The 18,154-nt window shown below is 55.2% G+C and overlaps 1 protein-coding gene across 1 annotated transcript in view; it reads left to right on the forward strand.

Annotated features, from left to right (window-relative positions):
- Positions 1-14,661, forward strand: part of LOC144821617 (uncharacterized) — a 67,742-nt gene extending 53,081 nt beyond the window's left edge. Inside the window, exon 2 of the mRNA XM_078678856.1 lies at positions 8,289-14,661. Coding sequence (XP_078534982.1) covers positions 8,787-10,481 — 1,695 coding nt within the window. The 5' untranslated portion in view covers positions 8,289-8,786 and the 3' untranslated portion in view covers positions 10,482-14,661. The remainder of the gene's footprint in view (positions 1-8,288) is intronic.
- The last annotated feature ends 3,493 nt before the right edge of the window (positions 14,662-18,154 follow it).

Raw genomic sequence — 18,154 nt, forward strand, 5'->3', positions numbered from 1 at the left:
TGAACTCGTTGCAACAATCTGAGACTACCTTTGGGGGCACCTAGATAATACAGGGCTTTTCTTCCCCAGGAGGCCATTTTCTTGTGCCTCACGCTCCCTGCGTGTTAGCGCTCTAGCTGTTAGCACGCCTTCTTGCCTCGGACCACCATTTAATGATCCGGGAGCGGACGTGCAGTGCTTGGTAGGTCTTCACGTACTTCGCTCTCCTTGCTCTTAGTTAACTTGATTTTATGTGATTACTTTTATGCTGAAATATTGTGTTTTTACTGTTGTCTGATTTTTATCTATATCCTGCTCTGAGTGAGTTATGCTCACTAGTCCTCTTTGCACTTGCACTTTAATACGGGGCTTTTCTTCCCCGGGAGACCATGTTGTTGTGCCTCGCGCTCCCTGCACGTTAGTGCTCTAGCTGTTAGCAGGCCGTCTTGCCTCTGACCACTATTTAAAGGCCCGAGAGCAGACGCGAAGCAGACACGCGCAGCAGGCGCTCCAAAAGCAAGCCCGTCTGCGCCCGACCAGTCCCAGGGGCCATGACCCCTGGTCCAACTAGGCCAAAGATACTCAGTTACTCAGCTAAACAACTACGAGTGTACCACATGAATCCCCTTTCTAACTACACTACGTTTAACCTAAACTAAGCCCCCCCATGTGCTTACACTGCAGGTTCCCTTCTACTGATGTAATACATAATGATTATAATGGTAGAACCCGAATTAAACAGTTATTCAGGGACTCCAATCCACACGGATCTGCAGGGAAATCCTATGCTCAAAAACACAACTTCATTAATCAAGGAATTTACTTTCTATAACATTAATTGCTGCTCACTCCCGAACCACAAGGCGGACATCTTTGATCTTCTGCCTAACGATCAGCCTGATGCTGTTTTTCTTACAGAGACCTGGCGACACGATAGCTCAGGTCCTGATGTAGCTTCAGCACTTCCTACAAATTATTCCATCGTCAGAAAGGACAGGAAACTAAAGATAGGGGGTGGGGGCATTGCCATCATTTACAAAAGGTCTTTTTTTTTGTAAATTTGAGGATCTACCCACCACGGTCTGCAAGGCCTCCTTATTTAAAATCACACTTTCACCCAAGTTCACCTTTTTGAGTATACTGGTTTATTGTCCCCCTGGTCCACTCGGACCATGGGCTTTGTCCTTCTCCGACTTAATAACCCCTTACCTTCTAACTTCACCATCCTAGGTGATCTGAATCTCCATTTAGACGACCCTGCACGTACAAAAATTGCTGCGTTCTTTGCGATCTTGAAGGAATATATAACGTTACTACCACATACATTACCAGGCAGTTGATTACAACGCGGATGTTACATCGTACGCATTGTTACCACGCATGGCTTTACATCGCAAGTCGGTTCGACGACTTGCACTAGATGGCGTGCTGGACTACTCCGGTTAGTGCAACAGTAGGGAATGTGTTGGATTTAAAATCCTTGGTGTTGCGCGCCATCTAGCGTAAGTCTTAGAAACTACTTGTGATGTAATGCCATGCATGGTACCACTGCGTACGATGTAACATCCGCGTTGTAACTATCTATCTCAGCCTTCCAATTTTCGACCGATCTCACTGCTCCTGGCTTTTTCCAAAATTCTTGAAAAACATGTGAATTCTCAGTTGTCCTCCTTTGTTGAGTCCCAGAACTTCCTTCACATTTTTTCTCAGTTTAGGAGTCCTAACTTTACTACTCCTAAACTGAGAAAAATCACATTTTTAAGACTTTCAATATTCACAGAAGGCGTTTAGGAGTCCTAAATTTAGGACTCCTAACTTCTGTGAATACCGAAATGAGTGAGGGCCTTCTGTGAATACCAAAATGAGTAAGTGCCTTCTGTGAATACAGAAATGAGTAAGTGCCTTCTGTGAATACCAAAGTGGTAGAAAGTTTAGGATTTTGTCTTAAGTTAGTTCTGTGAATCGGGTCCAGTGATATTATAGTTGGATGATAATGCCAGTTTAAACATTAAAAAAACTCTGAAATTGACCAGCTCCACTAGGCATGCACAGTGTAGTCATCAATGATGCCATTTAAGTTGTCATCAGTGATGTTATCAATAATGTCATAGAACATGTCATGTGTTGTACTATGTGACGTCTGAAGCAGCACTTGGCGAGGGCACAAAATATAGTAATACAGTGGAGTTTGAGCGGTGGTGCTCTGCCTTTGTGAGTGCAGAATGAATGGAGTACCTGTAAGTATGGGGTGAGTGGTATGGTTTGTGAATGTAGGATACACAATGTGCTCTAATGTAGAGTTTTGTTGTATATTGTATGTGCATGATTAGGAAAGAATCTGTATGAGGGCAGAGTGCCTGTGTGAGAGACGATGTGCTTGTGTCCGCGCGGGGTGAGCAGTGTGCTTGTGTCCGCGCGGGGTGAGCAGTGTGCTTGTGTCCGCGCGGGGTGAGCAGTGTGCTTGTGTCCGCGCGGGGTGAGCAGTGTGCTTGTGTCCGCGCGGGGTGAGCAGTGTGCTTGTGTCCGCGCGGGGTGAGCAGTGTGCTTGTGTCCGCGCGGGGTGAGCAGTGTGCTTGTGTCCGCGCGGGGTGAGCAGTGTGCTTGTGTCCGCGCGGGGTGAGCAGTGTGCTTGTGTCCGCCCGGGGTGAGCAGTGTGCTTGTGTCCGCCCGGGGTGAGCAGTGTGCTTGTGTCCGCCCGGGGTGAGCAGTGTGCTTGTGTCCGCCCGGGGTGAGCAGTGTGCTTGTGTCCGCCCGGGGTGAGCAGTGTGCTTGTGTCCGCCCGGGGTGAGCAGTGTCCGCGCGGGGTGTGCTTGTGTCCGCGCGGGGTGTGCTTGTGTCCGCGCGGGGTGTGCTTGTGTCCGCGCGGGGTGTGCTTGTGTCCGCGCGGGGTGTGCTTGTGTCCGCGCGGGGTGTGCTTGTGTCCGCGCGGGGTGTGCTTGTGTCCGCGCGGGGTGTGCTTGTGTCCGCGCGGGGTGAGCAGTGTGCTTGTGTCCGCGCGGGGTGAGCAGTGTGCTTGTGTCCGCCCGGGGTGAGCAGTGTGCTTGTGTCCGCGCGGGGTGAGCAGTGTGCGCGCGGGGTGAGCAGTGTGCGCGCGGGGTGAGCAGTGTGCGCGCGGGGTGAGCAGTGTGCGCGCGGGGTGTGCTTGTGTGCGCGCGGGGTGTGCTTGTGTGCGCGCGGGGTGTGCTTGTGTGCGCGCGGGGTGTGCTTGTGTGCGCGCGGGGTGTGCTTGTGTGCGCGCGGGGTGTGCTTGTGTCCGCGCGGGGTGAGCAGTGTGCGCGTGTCCGCGCGGGGTGAGCAGTGTGCGCGTGTGTCCGCGCGGGGTGAGCAGTGTCCGCGCGGGGTGTGCTTGTGTCCGCGCGGGGTGTGCTTGTGTCCGCGCGGGGTGTGCTTGTGTCCGCGCGGGGTGTGCTTGTGTCCGCGCGGGGTGTGCTTGTGTCCGCGCGGGGTGTGTTTGTGTCCGCGCGGGGTGAGCAGTGTGCTTGTGTCCGCGCGGGGTGAGCAGTGTCCGCGCGGGGTGAGCAGTGTGCGCGCGGGGTGAGCAGTGTGCGCGCGGGGTGAGCAGTGTGCGCGCGGGGTGAGCAGTGTGCGCGCGGGGTGAGCAGTGTGCTTGTGTCCGCGCGGGGTGAGCAGTGTCCGCGCGGGGTGAGCAGTGTGCGCGCGGGGTGAGCAGTGTGCGCGCGGGGTGAGCAGTGTGCGCGCGGGGTGAGCAGTGTGCGCGCGGGGTGAGCAGTGTGCGCGCGGGGTGAGCAGTGTGCGCGCGGGGTGAGCAGTGTGCGCGCGGGGTGAGCAGTGTGCGCGTGTGCGCGCGGGGTGAGCAGTGTGCGCGTGTCCGCGCGGGGTGAGCAGTGTGCGCGTGTCCGCGCGGGGTGAGCAGTGTGCGCGTGGGGTGAGCAGTGTGCGCGTGTCCGCGCGGGGTGAGCAGTGTCCGCGCGGGGTGAGCAGTGTCCGCGCGGGGTGAGCAGTGTCCGCGCGGGGTGAGCATTGTCCGCGCGGGGTGAGCAGTGTGCGCGCGGGGTGAGCAGTGTGCGCGCGGGGTGAGCAGTGTGCGCGCGGGGTGAGCAGTGTGCGCGCGGGGTGAGCAGTGTGCGCGCGGGGTGAGCAGTGTGCGCGCGGGGTGTGCTTGTGTGCGCGCGGGGTGTGCTTGTGTGCGCGCGGGGTGTGCTTGTGTGCGCGCGGGGTGTGCTTGTGTGCGCGCGGGGTGTGCTTGTGTCCGCGCGGGGTGTGCTTGTGTCCGCGCGGGGTGTGTTTGTGTCCGCGCGGGGTGTGTTTGTGTCCGCGCGGGGTGTGCTTGTGTCCGCGCGGGGTGTGCTTGTGTCCGCGCGGGGTGTGCTTGTGTCCGCGCGGGGTGTGCTTGTGTCCGCGCGGGGTGTGCTTGTGTCCGAGCGGGGTGAGCAGTGTGCGCGTGTCCGCGCGGGGTGTGCTTGTGTCCGCGCGGGGTGTGCTTGTGTCCGCGCGGGGTGTGCTTGTGTCCGCGCGGGGTGTGCTTGTGTCCGCGCGGGGTGTGCTTGTGTCCGCGCGGGGTGTGCTTGTGTCCGCGCGGGGTGTGCTTGTGTCCGCGCGGGGTGTGCTTGTGTCCGCGCGGGGTGTGCTTGTGTCCGCGCGGGGTGTGCTTGTGTCCGCGTGTCCGCGCGGGGTGAGCAGTGTGCGCGCGGGGTGAGCAGTGTCCGCGCGGGGTGAGCAGTGTGCGCGCGGGGTGAGCAGTGTGCTTGTGTCCGCGCGGGGTGAGCAGTGTGCTTGTGTCCGCGCGGGGTGAGCAGTGTCCGCGCGGGGTGAGCAGTGTCCGCGAGGGGTGAGCAGTGTGCTTGTGTCCGCGCGGGGTGAGCAGTGTGCTTGTGTCCGCGCGGGGTGAGCAGTGTGCTTGTGTCCGCGCGGGGTGAGCAGTGTGCTTGTGTCCGCGCGGGGTGAGCAGTGTGCTTGTGTCCGCGCGGGGTGAGCAGTGTGCTTGTGTCCGCCCGGGGTGAGCAGTGTGCTTGTGTCCGCCCGGGGTGAGCAGTGTGCTTGTGTCCGCGCGGGGTGAGCAGTGTCCGCGCGGGGTGTGCTTGTGTCCGCGCGGGGTGTGCTTGTGTCCGCGCGGGGTGTGCTTGTGTCCGCGCGGGGTGTGCTTGTGTCCGCGCGGGGTGTGCTTGTGTCCGCGCGGGGTGTGCTTGTGTCCGCGCGGGGTGTGCTTGTGTCCGCGCGGGGTGAGCAGTGTGCTTGTGTCCGCGCGGGGTGAGCAGTGTGCTTGTGTCCGCGCGGGGTGAGCAGTGTGCTTGTGTCCGCGCGGGGTGAGCAGTGTCCGCGCGGGGTGAGCAGTGTCCGCGCGGGGTGAGCAGTGTCCGCGCGGGGTGAGCAGTGTGCGCGCGGGGTGAGCAGTGTGCGCGCGGGGTGAGCAGTGTGCGCGCGGGGTGTGCTTGTGTGCGCGCGGGGTGTGCTTGTGTGCGCGCGGGGTGTGCTTGTGTGCGCGCGGGGTGTGCTTGTGTGCGCGCGGGGTGTGCTTGCGGGGTGAGCAGTGTGCGCGTGTCCGCGCGGGGTGAGCAGTGTGCGCGTGTCCGCGCGGGGTGAGCAGTGTGCTTGTGTCCGCGCGGGGTGTGCTTGTGTCCGCGCGGGGTGTGCTTGTGTCCGCGCGGGGTGTGCTTGTGTCCGCGCGGGGTGTGCTTGTGTCCGCGCGGGGTGAGCAGTGTGCGCGCGGGGTGAGCAGTGTGCGCGCGGGGTGAGCAGGGTGCTTGTGTCCGCGCGGGGTGAGCAGTGTCCGCGCGGGGTGAGCAGTGTCCGCGCGGGGTGAGCAGTGTCCGCGCGGGGTGAGCAGTGTCCGCGCGGGGTGAGCAGTGTCCGCGCGGGGTGAGCAGTGTCCGCGCGGGGTGAGCAGTGTCCGCGCGGGGTGAGCAGTGTCCGCGCGGGGTGAGCAGTGTGCGCACGGGGTGAGCAGTGTGCTTGTGTCCGCGCGGGGTGAGCAGTGTGCTTGTGTCCGCGCGGGGTGAGCAGTGTCCGCGCGGGGTGAGCAGTGTCCGCGCGGGGTGAGCAGTGTCCGCGCGGGGTGAGCAGTGTCCGCGCGGGGTGAGCAGTGTCCGCGCGGGGTGAGCAGTGTGCGCGTGTCCGCGCGGGGTGAGCAGTGTCCGCGCGGGGTGAGCAGTGTCCGCGCGGGGTGAGCAGTGTCCGCGCGGGGTGAGCAGTGTCCGCGCGGGGTGAGCAGTGTCCGCGCGGGGTGAGCAGTGTCCGCGCGGGGTGAGCAGTGTGTCCGCGCGGGGTGAGCAGTGTCCGCGCGGGGTGAGCAGTGTGTCCGCGCGGGGTGTGCTTGTGTCCGCGCGGGGTGTGCTTGTGTCCGCGCGGGGTGTGCTTGTGTCCGCGCGGGGTGTGCTTGTGTCCGCGCGGGGTGAGCAGTGTGCTTGTGTCTGCGCGGGGTGAGCAGTGTGCTTGTGTCCGCGCGGGGTGTGCTTGTGTCCGCGCGGGGTGTGCTTGTGTCCGCGCGGGGTGTGCTTGTGTCCGCGCGGGGTGTGCTTGTGTCCGCGCGGGGTGTGCTTGTGTCCGCGCGGGGTGAGCAGTGTGCGCGTGTCCGCGCGGGGTGTGCTTGTATCCGCGCGGGGTGTGCTTGTGTCCGCGCGGGGTGAGCAGTGTGCGCGTGTCCGCGCGGGGTGTGCTTGTATCCGCGCGGGGTGTGCTTGTATCCGCGCGGGGTGTGCTTGTGTCCGCGCGGGGTGTGCTTGTGTCCGCGCGGGGTGTGCTTGTGTCCGCGCGGGGTGTGCTTGTGTCCGCGCGGGGTGTGCTTGTGTCCGCGCGGGGTGTGCTTGTGTCCGCGCGGGGTGTGCTTGTGTCCGCGCGGGGTGTGCTTGTGTCCGCGCGGGGTGTGCTTGTGTCCGCGCGGGGTGTGCTTGTGTCCGCGCGGGGTGTGCTTGTGTCCGCGCGGGGTGTGCTTGTGTCCGCGCGGGGTGTGCTTGTGTCCGCGCGGGGTGTGCTTGTGTCCGCGCGGGGTGAGCAGTGTCCGCGCGGGGTGAGCAGTGTCCGCGCGGGGTGAGCAGTGTCCGCGCGGGGTGAGCAGTGTCCGCGCGGGGTGAGCAGTGTCCGCGCGGGGTGAGCAGTGTCCGCGCGGGGTGAGCAGTGTCCGCGCGGGGTGTGCTTGTGTCCGCGCGGGGTGTGCTTGTGTCCGCGCGGGGTGTGCTTGTGTCCGCGCGGGGTGTGCTTGTGTCCGCGCGGGGTGTGCTTGTGTCCGCGCGGGGTGTGCTTGTGTCCGCGCGGGGTGTGCTTGTGTCCGCGCGGGGTGTGCTTGTGTCCGCGCGGGGTGTGCTTGTGTCCGCGCGGGGTGTGCTTGTGTCCGCGCGGGGTGAGCCGTGTGCTTGTGTCCGCGCGGGGTGAGCCGTGTGCTTGTGTCCGCGCGGGGTGAGCCGTGTGCTTGTGTCCGCGCGGGGTGAGCCGTGTGCTTGTGTCCGCGCGGGGTGAGCAGTATGCGCACGGGGTGAGCAGTGTGCGCGCGGGGTGAGCAGTGTGCTTGTGTCCGCGCGGGGTGAGCAGTGTGCTTGTGTCCGCGCGGGGTGAGCAGTGTCCGCGCGGGGTGAGCAGTGTCCGCGCGGGGTGAGCAGTGTGCTTGTGTCCGCGCGGGGTGGGCTTGTGTCCGCGCGGGGTGTGCTTGTGTCCGCGCGGGGTGTGCTTGTGTCCGCGCGGGGTGTGCTTGTGTCCGCGCGGGGTGTGCTTGTGTCCGCGCGGAGTGTGCTTGTGTCCGCGCGGGGTGAGCCGTGTGCTTGTGTCCGCGCGGGGTGAGCCGTGTGCTTGTGTCCGCGCGGGGTGAGCCGTGTGCTTGTGTCCGCGCGGGGTGAGCCGTGTGCTTGTGTCCGCGCGGGGTGAGCCGTGTGCTTGTGTCCGCGCGGGGTGAGCCGTGTGCATGTGTCCGCGCGGGGTGAGCCGTGTGCATGTGTCCGCGCGGGGTGAGCCGTGTGCATGTGTCCGCGCGGGGTGAGCCGGCGGGATGAGCCGCGTGCCTGTGTCCGCGCAGGGTAATTAATATGCCTGACTGCACAGTTTCAATAAATATTGGGAGTGCAGGGTCAGGAGAATATCTGTATAACTTCAAGAGACAAGATTAGTGGCAACAAAAGATGGTACAAAAGCTTCCTTTGTATAACATAAGCGTGGCCATAGCAGGTCGATCTCTTCTCTGGGGGGCCTCACTGAAGTGCGTTGGAGTCAATGTTGAGTTTTTGAAACGAAAATAGTGATGCGTATCAGAGGATGGTGTGGATATTTATTGGGAGACATTAGTAATGGGAATACACTGATAATAGGTAAATTAGGAATGTGATCTTCAGCCGTTTTACTAATAATGTGTCTGATATGTGTTTCAGTGTAACAGAAACTGCGGAGAAATATGAAGACAATGTCCGATCCTGAGGACTACATGAAGAAGAAAAGAATCGTGGTTGTTTTTCTTTGGGAAGCAAAACAGAAAATGATACTTTGGAGAAGCATAGTGGAAACCCTCAATTCTTAAAACCACTTGGAGCACAGTGGTGAAGACTTTAAAAAATGATGAAACTCCCCAGGAAGTTGTCTGTCCATAGGGGTAGTTTGTAAGAGGGACCTGACGTGGTGAGAAACCTTTCTCTCCTCTCCATATAGCCAGTGTAGATGGACTTTGGTGATGAACTGTGAGGGTGAGAGGAATATGCTGCTTTGTTGCCTGACACTTCAATACTACATTGACACCTCGTGTGTCTAACAAAGTATGTGATATCTAAACTCAAACCAACAAGTAGACGGAGACCCACGATGGACATTTCTTGATTGTGGAAACCTTTTGCCAAAGTGAAGAAAGTGGAAGTTGGACAGAAAAACTTAACAAAATGGATGAGGAAACTGCTTTAGACCCTGTTCAGGCACCGCTGACAGGCAAAGGTGTGAACACGTATGTGTGCACCAGATGCGGGGACTCGTTCAGCTCTTCGGCATCCCTGCTCAAGCACCAGGAGATGCATAGGAGAGAGAAACCATTTCAGTGCTCAGAATGCGACAAGTCCTTCCTGCGCTCGGCACATCTGATCCGGCACCAACAGCTGCACATAGGGGACAAACCTTACACATGCAATGAATGTGGAAAGAGCTGCAGCGTGTCTTCTGACCTCATCAGGCATCAGCAAACGCACACCGGTGAACGGCCCTATAAATGCGAAGAATGTGGAGAGAGTTTCACCCACACGTCCACTCTCTTCAGACACCAGTTCACTCACTCCGGCGAGAGACCGTTCAAATGTGAAGACTGTGGCAAGGGTTTCATCCAGTCGTCGGATTTAATGAAGCACCGCATAGTTCACACTGGAGAAAAACCCTTTGCATGCATTGAATGTGGGAAAACATTTGGTCGAACAGCACATCTGCGTAAACATCTGCAAGTCCATGTAAATTGTTTTAGCGAGATAGCTCAGCAGCAGCTAAATACGCAAGACAAAACATACACGTGTAGTGACTGTGGGATGATTTGCAGTAAACCACATACGCTTCGCCTCCACCGCATTGTTCACACAAGAGAAAAACCTTTTAAATGTAGTGAATGTGGAAAGAGTTTCAGTAAATCCACTGCCTTACTCTCCCACCAAAAAATACACTCCAGAGAGAAACCATACATTTGTTGTGAGTGTGGAAAGAGGTTTAGTCAACCAGAAGGGTTAAGTATACACCAAAGAAAACATACTAGTGAAAAGCCGTATGCGTGCAGCGAGTGTGGGAAACGTTTTTATCAGTCATCTGCCCTGATGAGACATGAACGTCAACACACAGGAGAGAAACCGTACAAATGTTTGGAGTGTGGGAAGGACTTCATTCATTCAACTGCATTTATGAAACATCAGAAGTCACACAAGGGGAAGATTCTGCATATATGCAGTGTGTGTGGGAAAACGTTCAGTCATTCAGCAACCCTTATTTCACACCAACTGCTGCACACGGGTGAGAAACCCTTTTCTTGTGATGAATGTGGAAAGAAGTTCAGACTGTCACAGTCGCTTGCCCTACATCAACGTTTACATACAGGGGAAAAACCATACATATGTAGTTATTGTGAAAAGACTTTCACTCAGACATCAATACTCATGAGGCACATGAAAACACACACCGGAGAAAGACCGTATGCATGTAATGTGTGTGGGAAGGGCTTTAATCGTGCAGGTACCCTAGTCAAACACAAGCGAACACATACTGGAGATAGGCCATATCCTTGTCTTGAATGTGGGAAGAGTTTCACTGTATCGTCAGCTCTGGCAAGACACAAGCGAATACACACAGGAGAGAAACCCCACACGTGTCCAGAATGCGGGAAGGGATTTATTGACAAAGGTGCTCTAAATGTACACAAACGTCAACACACTGGAGAGAAGCCGCACACATGTTGTGATTGTGGCAAACAGTTCAGCCAGTCTCAGCAATTGGGTATACACAAGCGAATACACACAGGAGAAAAGCCATTCACATGTGGCGTTTGTGGAAAAGGGTTCATCCAGTCCACGATCATGATCAGACACCAACAAAGACATGCCGCGAGCTAAGAAGTCCACTGCTGTCATCACTTGAGTTCAAGTGACATCACTGAGAGACGGTGCACCAGGGATGACGTAATGAAGACTGGATCAGGAATTTCAGCAACAGCAGCGTTCCCAGTACCACGGGGATGGAGCGGCCCACGTTGACGTTTAAGGAATCTAAAGGAAGCCTCAAATTACCCTCAGCTTGAAAGAGTCTGACCTGAAGGATGTGCTGGAGTTGACTTCCATTATCATTTTACATAAATGCAAAAAGCTACATACAAATGTGAATTAATATGAAGATGATTACTAACAGGAAAACCTACTGTACCCTTGTATGCAAATGCACCCGTCCTGAGCATTTCACGTCTAAAAATAAACTGCATACATTATGAACTGAAATACAAACGCCAGCAACAATATGAGGGGACAAAAAGAGTCACAATTACAGTTCACCTTAACAACGGAATGAATTGCAACTAGAATAAGGTTGATTATTTTGTTGGAAAAATATAATACAAAGGTAATTATGAGAGTCTAATTATGTCTGAAAAATGAACTGCTCACTAGAGTCCTTCAAGGTTAATGTGAAAAATATGTCTTTGTGAATTAACTTATATTAGACATTATTGCACTTTTTATTCGCTATGAAATACTCATGGCAGAGAGATTGTATACAATGTAGTAAGCGTTGTTGAGCGAAACGAAACACTTCAAAGCTTGGCTCAAAGAAATGTTGTGCAGTGACCACAGCTGTAAAGATGTACATTACTTGTTGTGTCGGTGGGGCACCTCTTTGCCAGCTACTTGAATAGTTAAAACTAAATCTAGGGAAGATTGAAAGATGCAGCCGTTTTGAGAACCTGACTTGTTGTAAATGTTCTCAACAACTTAGCGGCAGAAAGTAAATTGTGTAAAGAAGGTAATGCAAACAAAATGAGAGAATGTGGGACCAGCAAGTAGAAATAATGGCAACAAACATTTGAAGATTCTTTTTCAGCGCCAATATATGCTGTTTGCAAATGTGAAATAGAAGACACACTAGAACTTTTCTTTGGTGTAAAGATGTTAGTGTAAAGAGCATGTAATTAACTTGAGAAAATAGGATTGTAGAACATTATTTCTACCGTTTGGTCCACTGTTGATGTCATTCATGACTCTTGCAAAGGAATGAACGCTAACTGCAAACCGAAAGCCAGAGCGAGAGACTTCTCGTCTTTCCATTACATGTGGGATGAGCCTCCTCTGGTTGTCCGTCCTGGCTAGACCCCAGTTCAGCACTTTGAACACAAAAAAGAAGATTCCTGAAACAAAAGGCAGTTCTGTTAGAACAGAGACATGGAAGAAGCATACGATAATCTGAATAGATTCACCTGTATTGTAGAGTATATCACAATACTTTAGAAACCATAAAACATGGGTCGACACTACAACACACATACAACAAGTAAGACGCCAGCTTCATGAAAAAAAGGTCATACAGCATTTTACTGATCTGATCAACATTCACGATTATGAAGGTCCCGTCCGAGAGGAAAGGCCTCGTGAACTGTGGATCTTCTGAGCCCAGGCATCCTCAGCACTGCAGCCTCATCCTACTGCTCGCTCCGAGTCCGTCACTAGGCACTGAGCTGTACACAGCACCACTTGAGTGCAAGATGCCCAGGTGTCCAGGAAGCCATGATGTGCACAAGGTGGTTTACCCTACTTTACCTTTTATGCTCTTGACACATTATGGGAATCCTGCCCCTGTGTGAGTTTCTTGGTTGACTGTCTACATAACATCTAAGAGTTGTGAGAAGTGAGGACATTTGTGAATAAGAGTTGCATGCATGGTGAGCCTTCTTTGTTTGTAGGATTTAGCGATGACCATGGGAAACAGGGTTAATCTGACATGATCTGAGGCAGCGTCTTCCTTTTCCTTCAGTTCCCTCTAGTTGTAGTGGTAGAGAGTCTAACTGGATAGATGTGAGCGCGGACCTTCAGGTTTTTATCTTCTATTCATGGAACCAATATGATTGCCCTCACTGGCTATGGTTGTTCTCTTGGCATTGAGACCGACTTACGTGGTAAATTGGAAAAAGGGAATAATGTTAACTGCCAAGATCTACGTTGATATGTTTGTGCAGCCCATATGTACACAGTTGACAATGGTAAAGCTGTGCCTTAGCCAGGGATTTGGCGAGCTTCACTTAATGATGGGATCAGAGAGCGGGATTCCTTTCCTTTATCTAAACTAATTGTGGATCCGGCACTCTGCTCGGAGGCGATGGGTTAGGGAGTCACAAACACCATCTGTTGAAGTGGGATGTGGGTGATCGCATGCGTTCCTTTTGTACAATGGTCATTGACGGTAGATGATTAGGTGGGTGGATATCTGTAGCTCTTGAATGGGATGGATGACCTGGGGATCTCTGGGGAGTCCCATAGTGATCATTTTTATAGTAAACTTCATTCACTCTAACCCCTTTCTCCCGGTTGGGAAGAACCGATTGGTCCGTTCCCATCAGGGACCGACTGTGCCAGTCGCTAGCAAGCAGCAGCAATGGCCCCGGGTTCATGAGTATTCTCCTGAGTATCCATGACCCATTCTTGCAGCCTCCGTTTGTCCGACTTGCTTAATGTTCCACTGTTGGACTTTACATCGTCCTCTACGTGGTTTCCCACTAGACTTTGGAGCTCTATCCTGGAAAATATTAGACAGGCTCGCAATCTTCTAAATACACTGCACTGCTCATCGGTAGACATGTTTTTGTACCGAGTGACTGCTTCTTTGTATCCGGACTCTAATGATCCCTTTTTTTTGTTCATTGTATTTCTCTAATGTTGCATGTGAAGCGCAATATAAAGTCATATTTTAGTTTCACTGTCTCATTTCATCTTGTGCTTCAGAGCGCCATGTGCTGCCTGAGCCGAGATGCTCTCATTTTTGCCGTCTCATCGTTTGATTCCAATCTCTCCTTTGTGCCTCAGCCCCTGTTTCTTCATTCTTGGCCTCTAGTTTGATCCATTCCTTTTCAAAGTTAGAGCCCTTACCTCATCTCATGTCAGAGTCTCGGTTCTCCCATTATCATCTGCAGTTCTTGTTTTGCTTCTGACTCTATTTCACGCCTGAAGATCAGGTCATTCCGTCTGTCTTTTCATCCAGGTCCATCCTTAAGGTTCATCTTTTGATTCAGAGCACCTTTTTGCGCTTGACCCTGTGTTCGTTCATTCTTGGATGCTGATTTTGTTTTGTACTTTGCTTATGACCTATTTTCGATGCCCAAGCCTCAGTACATCAATTCTTAGCTGCTCATTATTTTCAGTTCTTTGTTCCTGACTGCCACTTCCTGCTAGAGGTTACCTTCCTTCTAAGGTATTGGCCTAGTTCAGGGTCCTTCATTCTTAATCCTGCTTGGTTCTTCCAGATAACGTGCAGGTTTGTTCCCTGGATTTAGGCCACTTTGTGCTGCCCAAACAGGCATGCCTTCATGGTCCTGCTTGTACCCAGCCCTCCCTAACCTCCCCAATGGCCGTCTCCTGCAGGCATTCTGGTGACTGACCATCTTCCCTATAACATTAGGATGTGAGACATTTATTTAGGCACATCACAGACAGAGTTCTCATGGTGTGTCAGGAATAGATGCTGTCACTTGTAATGCATTGGAAAGTACAATTGGTCTTTAAAAAGCTGGCAATTCTTTTCATATTACAAGCCCTTTCTGGCATCAAAAGGTGATTGTAATAAGAAAAATGAATCTCTAGGTGCCGAGCTGCTAACTAGTGATGTTGTACTGGGAGTGTGGAACTGTGTGAGCCGTGGCACCTGGTTCTGCTGCTCGTGTGAGGCGTGGCACCTGATTCTGCTGCTTGTGTGCGCAGTGGCACCTGGTTCTGCTGCTCGTGTGAGGCGTGGCACCTGATTCTGTTGCTTGTGTGAGCCGTGGCACCTGGTTCTGCTGCTCGTGTGAGGCGTGCCACCTGATTCTGCTGCTTGTGTGAGGCGTGGCAGCTGGTTCTGTTGCTTGTGTGAGGCGTGGCACCTGATTCTGCTGCTTGTGTGAGTCGTGGCACTTGATTCTGCTGCTCGTGTGAGGCGTGGCACCTGATTCTGCTGCTCGTGTGAGGCGTGCCACCTGATTCTGCTGCTCGTGTGAGGCGTGCCACCTGATTCTGCTGCTCGTGTGAGGCGTGCCACCTGATTCTGCTGCTCGTGTGAGGCGTGCCACCTGATTCTGCTGCTCGTGTGAGGCGTGCCACCTGATTCTGCTGCTTGTGTGAGGCGTGGCACCTGGTTAGGTTGCTTGTGCGAGTCGTGGCACTTGATTCTGCTGCTCGTGTGAGGCGTGGCACCTGATTCTGTTGCTTGTGTGAGCCGTGGCACCTGGTTCTGCTGCTCGTGTGAGGCGTGGCACCTGGTTCTGTTGCTCGTGTGAGGCGTGGCACATGGTTCTGTTGCTTGTGCGAGTCGTGGCACTTGATTCTGTTGCTTGTGTGTGCCGTGCCACCTGATTCTGCTGCTTGTGTGAGGCGTGGCAGCTGGTTCTGTTGCTTGTGTGAGGCGTGGCACCTGATTCTGCTTGTGTGAGGCATGGCACCTGGTTCTGTTGTTTGTGTGAAACGTGGCACCTGATTCTGCTTGTGTAAGGCATGGCACCTGGTTCTGTTGCTTGTGTGAGGCGTGGCACCTGGTTCTGTTGTTTGTGTGAAACGTGGCACCTGATTCTGCTTGTGTAAGGCATGGCACCTGGTTCTGTTGCTTGTGTGAGGCGTGGCACTTGATTCTGTTGCTTGTGTGAGCCGTGCCATCTGATTTTGCTGCTTGTGATAGGCGTGGCACCTGGTTCTGTTGCTCGTGTGAGGCGTGGCACCTGGTTCTGTTGCTTGTGTGAGCCGTAGCACTTGATTCTGTTGCTTGTGTGAGCCGTGCCATCTGTTTCTGTTGCTCGTGTGAGCCATGGCACCTGATTCTGCTGCTTGTGTGAGCCGTGGCACCTGGTTCTGTTGCTCGTGTGAGACGTGGCACCTGGTTCTGTTGCTCGTGTGAGCCATGGCACCTGATTCTGCTGCTTGTGTGAGCCGTGGCACCTGGTTCTGTTGCTCGTGTGAGACGTGGCACCTGGTTCTGTTGCTTGTGTGAGCCATGGCACCTGATTCTGCTGCTCGTGTGAGCCGTGGCACCTGGTTCTGTTGCTTGTGTGAGGCGTGGTACCTGACTCTGCTTGCGTGAGGCATGGCACCTGGTTCTGCTGCTTGTGTGAAGCGTGGCACCTGATTCTGCTGCTCGTGTGAAGCGTGGCACCTGGTTCTGTTGCTTGTGTGAGGCGTGGCACCTGGTTCTGTTCCTTGTGTGAGGCGCACCTGGTTCTGCTGCTTGTGAGGCGTGGCACCTGATTCTGCTGCTTGCGTGAGGCGTGGCACCTGATTCTGCTGCTTGCGTGAAGCGTGGCACCTGGTTCTGTTGCTTGTGTGAGCCATGGCACCTGATTCTGCTGCTTGTGTGAGCCGTGGCACCTGATTCTGCTGCTCGTGTGAGCCGTGGCACCTGGTTCTGTTGCTCGTGTGAGACGTGGCACCTGGTTCTGTTGCTTGTGTGAGCCATGGCACCTGATTCTGCTGCTCGTGTGAGCCGTGGCACCTGGTTCTGTTGCTTGTGTGAAGCGTGGCACCTGGTTCTGTTGCTTGTGTGAGGCGTGGCACCTGATTCTGCTGCTTGCGTGAAGCGTGGCACCTGGTTCTGCTGCTCGTGTGAGGTGTGGTACCTGGTTCTGTTGCTCGTGTGAGCCGTGGCACCTGGTTCTGTTGCTTGTGTGAAGCGTGGCACCTGGTTCTGTTGCTTGTGTGAGGCGTGGCACCTGGTTCTGCTGCTTGTGTGAAGCGTGGCACCTGGTTCTGTTGCTTGTGTGAGGCGTGGCACCTGATTCTGCTGCTCGTGTGAAGCGTGGCACCTGGTTCTGTTGCTTGTGTGAGGCGTGGCACCTGGTTCTGCTGCTTGTGTGAAGCGTGGCACCTGATTCTGCTGCTTGCGTGAAGCGTGGCACCTGGTTCTGCTGCTCGTGTGAGGTGTGGTACCTGGTTCTGTTGCTCGTGTGAGCCGTGGCACCTGGTTCTGTTGCGTGTGTGAAGCGTGGCACCTGGTTCTGTTCCTTGTGTGAGCCGTGGCACCTGGTTCTGTTGCTTGTGTGAAGCGTGGCACCTGGTTCTGCTGCTCGTGTGAGGCGTGGCACCTGATTCTGCTGCTTGTGTGAGGCGTGGCACCTGATTCTGATGCTTGTGTGAGGCGTGGCACCTGATTCTGCTGCTTGTGTGAGGCGTGGCACCTGGTTCTGTTGCTTGTGTGAGGCGTGGCACCTGATTCTGCTGCTCGTGTGAAGCGTGGCACCTGGTTCTGCTGCTCGTGTGAGGTGTGGTACCTGGTTCTGTTGCTCGTGTGAGCCGTGGCACCTGGTTCTGTTGCGTGTGTGAAGCGTGGCACCTGGTTCTGTTGCTTGTGAGGCGTGGCACCTGGTTCTGCTGCTTGTGTGAAGCGTGGCACCTGATTCTGCTGCTTGCGTGAAGCGTGGCACCTGGTTCTGCTGCTCGTGTGAGGTGTGGTACCTGGTTCTGTTGCTCGTGTGAGCCGTGGCACCTGGTTCTGTTGCGTGTGTGAAGCGTGGCACCTGGTTCTGTTCCTTGTGTGAGCCGTGGCACCTGGTTCTGTTGCTTGTGTGAAGCGTGGCACCTGGTTCTGCTGCTTGTGTGAGGCGTGGCACCTGATTCTGATGCTTGTGTGAGGCGCACCTGGTTCTGCTGCTTGTGAGGCGTGGCACCTGGTTCTGCTGCTTGTGTGAGGCGTGGTACTTGATTCTGCTGCTTGTGTGAAGCGTGGCACCTGGTTCTGTTGCTTGTGTGAGGCGTGGCACCTGGTTCTGTTCCTTGTGTGAGGCGCACCTGGTTCTGCTGCTTGTGAGGCGTGGCACCTGGTTCTGCTGCTTGTGTGAGGCGTGGTACTTGATTCTGCTGCTTGTGTGAAGCGTGGCACCTGGTTCTGTTGCTTGTGTGAGGCGTGGCACCTGGTTCTGTTCCTTGTGTGAGGCGCACCTGGTTCTGCTGCTTGTGAGGCGTGGCACCTGGTTCTGCTGCTTGTGTGAGGCGTGGTACTTGATTCTGCTGCTTGTGTGAAGCGTGGCACCTGGTTCTGTTGCTTGTGTGAGGCGTGGCACCTGGTTCTGTTCCTTGTGTGAGGCGCACCTGGTTCTGCTGCTTGTGAGGCGTGGCACCTGGTTCTGCTGCTTGTGAGGTGTGGTACTTGATTCTGCTGCTCGTGTGAGGTGTGGTACCTGGTTCTGCTGCTCGTGTGAGGTGTGGTACCTGGTTCTGTTGCTCGTGTGAGCCGTGGCACCTGGTTCTGTTGCTTGTGTGAAGCGTGGCACCTGGTTCTGTTGCTTGTGTGAGCCGTGGCACCTGGTTCTGTTCCTTGTGTGAGGCGTGGCACCTGATTCTACTGCTTGTGTGAGGCGTGGCACCTGAATCTGCTGCTTGTGTGAGGCGTGGCACCTGGTTCTGCTGCTTGTGTGAGGCGTGGCACCTGGTTCTGCTGCTTGTGTGAGGCGTGGCACCTGAATCTGCTGCTTGTGTGAGGCGTGGCACCTGGTTCTGCTGCTTGTGTGAAGCGTGGCACCTGAATCTGCTGCTTGTGTGAGGCGTGGCACCTGGTTCTGCTGCTTGTGTGAGGC

The sequence above is a fragment of the Lissotriton helveticus genome, chromosome 2_2, assembly GCF_964261635.1.
Source record: "Lissotriton helveticus chromosome 2_2, aLisHel1.1, whole genome shotgun sequence".
NCBI classification, from domain to species: Eukaryota; Metazoa; Chordata; class Amphibia; order Caudata; family Salamandridae; genus Lissotriton; species Lissotriton helveticus.